Here is a 3,647-nt window from a genome sequence, read left to right on the forward strand (position 1 = left end):
AATGTTGTTTTAATGTTATAGTCTTTGTGTAATCAAATGGTTTAATTTCAGAACAAGGTTATTGTGTCATGGCTTTGTGTAATCAAATATTATTTGACAAGAACACTAAATCAACATGCATGAGCATACACTTTGAATATCACACCTATCTAGTGTACAACCGTAGCCTGTAGTTATAACCAGAGTCTCCTGGAGGGAGAGCGAGAGTTTGTGTATAGATCTATACGGGGTTGACACCCCACACGTGAGTTCTTCTCAACATTTAAACTAGACCAGTCTAGGGTGACAAACCTTACCTTAAACAAGTCAGCTTCGGAAAAAAGTCATGACGGGCGGACCAATCATTATCAAGTATGGTTACAACGTCTCACATAAATTAACTCCATTGTAAAATTTACGGAATACATAAACGATTCTTTAATTACAATTCTATACAAATACCAACTCATGGTCTTTGAGTTTAATTCTACCACACTTTTACAAGCAGAAAATATCAGATTTTCTGGGAAAAACGTAATGGGTTTGAGCCATAAGAACTTTCCTATGTGCACATGCAAACCCTAATTGCTTGGATCTAGGTTTCTCTAATTGAACATGCATTGTATCCAAGACTTTCAATAGTAGATCTAATGTAAACAATTGAATCTAATCATATGAATATGGATCTAGAACACTACCTTGGATTACTTGCTTGATACTTCTTCTTCTTGGAGCTTAGAGTCACAATTGTCACTCCTCTAATGGGTTACAAACACCAACTAGCAAGAGAATGATCTTGAGAGAGAGAGAGAGAGAGAGAGAGAGGAGAGTGAGAAATCGGCTCTAGGGTTGCTTGCCTTGCATGAGTGCCGATTTCCCTCACCCTATGGATCTATTTATACTATGAGCTACTAGGATTTCACCTTTAACCCTAATTGAATAACTTAGGCCCTAAGCAATCCAAGATCCTCCTAGATACTAGGCTTGGACGATTTTATGGTCCTCTAACCCTAAAATCCATCCACCCTTATATCCATAAGGATACATAGCCCAAAACACAATTATCACACATTTGACAGTTTATGCCCCTTTATTCAATCAACCTCTTTAAGTCACCAAATTAATTCTCAATTAATATATGACTTATATTAATCAAATAACATTATTATTCCTTTAATATATTATTCTCATAATATATTAATAATAATATCTCTTATCTGTTAATAAATCATCCTGTCAAGTTGCTATGGTGAAGGCAACCCAAAAGGACCATGCATAACCGGGTCAAGTACTTACCAAATATAGTTACAGCCTTAGACACTAATCCAACAAAACGTACGTTATACGTCACCTTCTATTTACAAGAAAACATCGGATTTTCTGGAATACTTGTTTTATAAATTTTTTTAAAACAGGAAACAAACATGCATAAATTCGTGACTCAACACAATACTTTCAACCATTTTACATAAAATATCGGATTTTTTGGTGTTTACAAAGTCTTACAAAACTTTCCAATACAAACATGCTTATGAGCTCACCAACATTATATATGTTGACGTTTTCAAAGTAACTTGTACTCTCAAGAAATCGTTAAGTAGGTGGGCATCAAGAATATAGGGAAATTTGTTGCATTTTGTTGCTATTATAAACCTTTATATTTTGGGATGGAACTCTTGTAAACAATTACAATGATGTAAACTCAGTATTGTTGTATTATTTCTCATGTGATGATGATGCATGCTTTGTTTCAATTATATTCACTGTGATAATATTACAAGATGAAGTCACCTCAACCCTCGGAAGTTTCCACCGTACTCTTCGGTTCGGGGGTGTGACACTAATATACTCCAAACAATAAATGATTTTTTTATCCCTACCACCTTGTATTTTTCCATTCAAAACCTCACACAGGTTAGTCAACAAGATCTTAGTATGTGCCCTCCCTATTTAGTCATATAATACAAAATGAGAACAAATCCTAAGAATGACAAGTAAATGTTAACATAATTGAAAGATGAAGTGCTAACCTGAGAAATGAGATCTTGCCCAATGAGCTGGAGGAATCTGTATCAGCCAATTATGAGCTTCAACTTTGAATTTCTTTAGCTCTTTTAATGCTTTCTCAAAATGCCTTACAGTAGTAGCAGTTGCACATGCCCACACCAAATATTTGATGTCTTTATCCTTCCATTGTCTTTTCATATTTTCATAAATATGCTTCAGACAAGACCTATGCTCAGCTTGAGGGAAAAGTTTGGCAATTATAGAAAAGATACCCTATTTAACTATTTCAATACTTAGTTGACTAAATAGCAACAATATCAAACTAAATTGAAGAATATGTACCTTCTTCCTATCTAAGATGAAAGTGAAGTTTGAATTAGCATAAAGTTCCAGATCATCACCAAGTTGTTCCAAAAACCTTGTCCAAGAATTTGTGGTTTCATTCACAAAAAGAGCATATGCAAAAGGATATATCCCATTATTGGAATCTACCCCTATGGCAGTCAAAATTTGACTAGGATAGGGATCTTTCATGAAAGTACCATACAACCCTATGAAATCCCTTAGATTAGCCTTAAATCCTTCCTTTAATGTTCCTAAACAAATGTAAATTCTCCTAAACATCGTTGTATCAGAATTTAAATTTGGCTCAGTGTGACAATCGATCTTCACATTAGTACCTGGGTTTCTTTGCATCAACTCTAGTCCATAGTCCCTCAAGATAGCATATTGTTTCTGAAAATCCCCAAAAACATGCTTCTGAGCCAATGCCTTTGCCCGATGTACCTTCTTTCTTGACATGTTCATCTCGAATTTTTGGATGAGATCTTCTTGAAGTGCATTGACTGGAATGATTGGATTACTCTCAATTTGCTTCACAATGTTTGTTGCAATGTATTTGTAGTTGCAAGCTTTAATGGTTCTTGATTGCACACACCGATGTTCACTAACTAGCTAGGGTGTTCACCACCTAGTCATCTGTCTCTTTAGGTCTAGACACTAGTACAACCCAAGGACATTTACCCTCTTTCATATTTACTGTTTTGTCCTTGAATCCAGTCCTTGACTTTGTCCATGGCTCACCACTCATATCTGGGACCACTCCTCTACACTTAGCCCTAATCCTTGTTTTTTCATTTTTTTTCAAAATGTAAATCCCTGCTTTTGGTTTCTACTGCATGTTTGTTTATATATTCTTTCACATCTTTCTTTGTTTTGAACTTCTGTCATAATGTGAAAGCCTTTGGATGAACTACACCCTCAGAACAACTTTTTGCATTTCTTATTTCTCTCAACATCCTCTCTCTGTTGTTATCTTCACCTACAATAGGTGACTCAAATGATTCTGGGTCTATGACCTCCAAATCATCACCTTCAGTAAAGTCAACACCACTACCACTTGCTTCTTTGGTCATTTTTTGAACCCACTCAACATCTTCATCAACATGTATAGAAATTCTTTCATATCAACATCCACATCATCTACAATATTTTCTAAATCCATTAAGAAGTCTTCATCCTTAATCTCATCATCTGTCATATTACCCTCACTCCTACTACCCTTACTCCAAGGACCCTCACTAACACTTTCCTTACTTCCACTGTATTCATCCTCGAAAAACTCAACATCATGTATATATTTTTCCCCACCATATTCTACG

The 3,647-nt window shown here is 35.4% G+C and overlaps 1 protein-coding gene across 1 annotated transcript; it reads right to left on the reverse strand.

Annotated features, from left to right (window-relative positions):
- Window positions 1-1,925: 1,925 nt before the first annotated feature.
- Window positions 1,926-3,401, reverse strand: LOC145099280 (uncharacterized). The gene is made up of 4 exons (XM_079036871.1): window positions 3,312-3,401; window positions 2,329-2,859; window positions 2,010-2,259; window positions 1,926-1,960 (listed from the first exon to the last, which is right to left on the reverse strand). Exons 1-4 carry the CDS (start codon window positions 3,399-3,401, stop codon window positions 1,926-1,928), a joined length of 906 nt encoding a protein of 301 aa, XP_078892997.1.
- Between the last annotated feature and the right edge of the window lie 246 nt (window positions 3,402-3,647).

Source organism: Lactuca serriola, chromosome 4 (assembly GCF_051521515.1).
Source record: "Lactuca serriola cultivar US96UC23 chromosome 4, Lser_US96UC23_V15, whole genome shotgun sequence".
NCBI classification, from domain to species: Eukaryota; Viridiplantae; Streptophyta; class Magnoliopsida; order Asterales; family Asteraceae; genus Lactuca; species Lactuca serriola.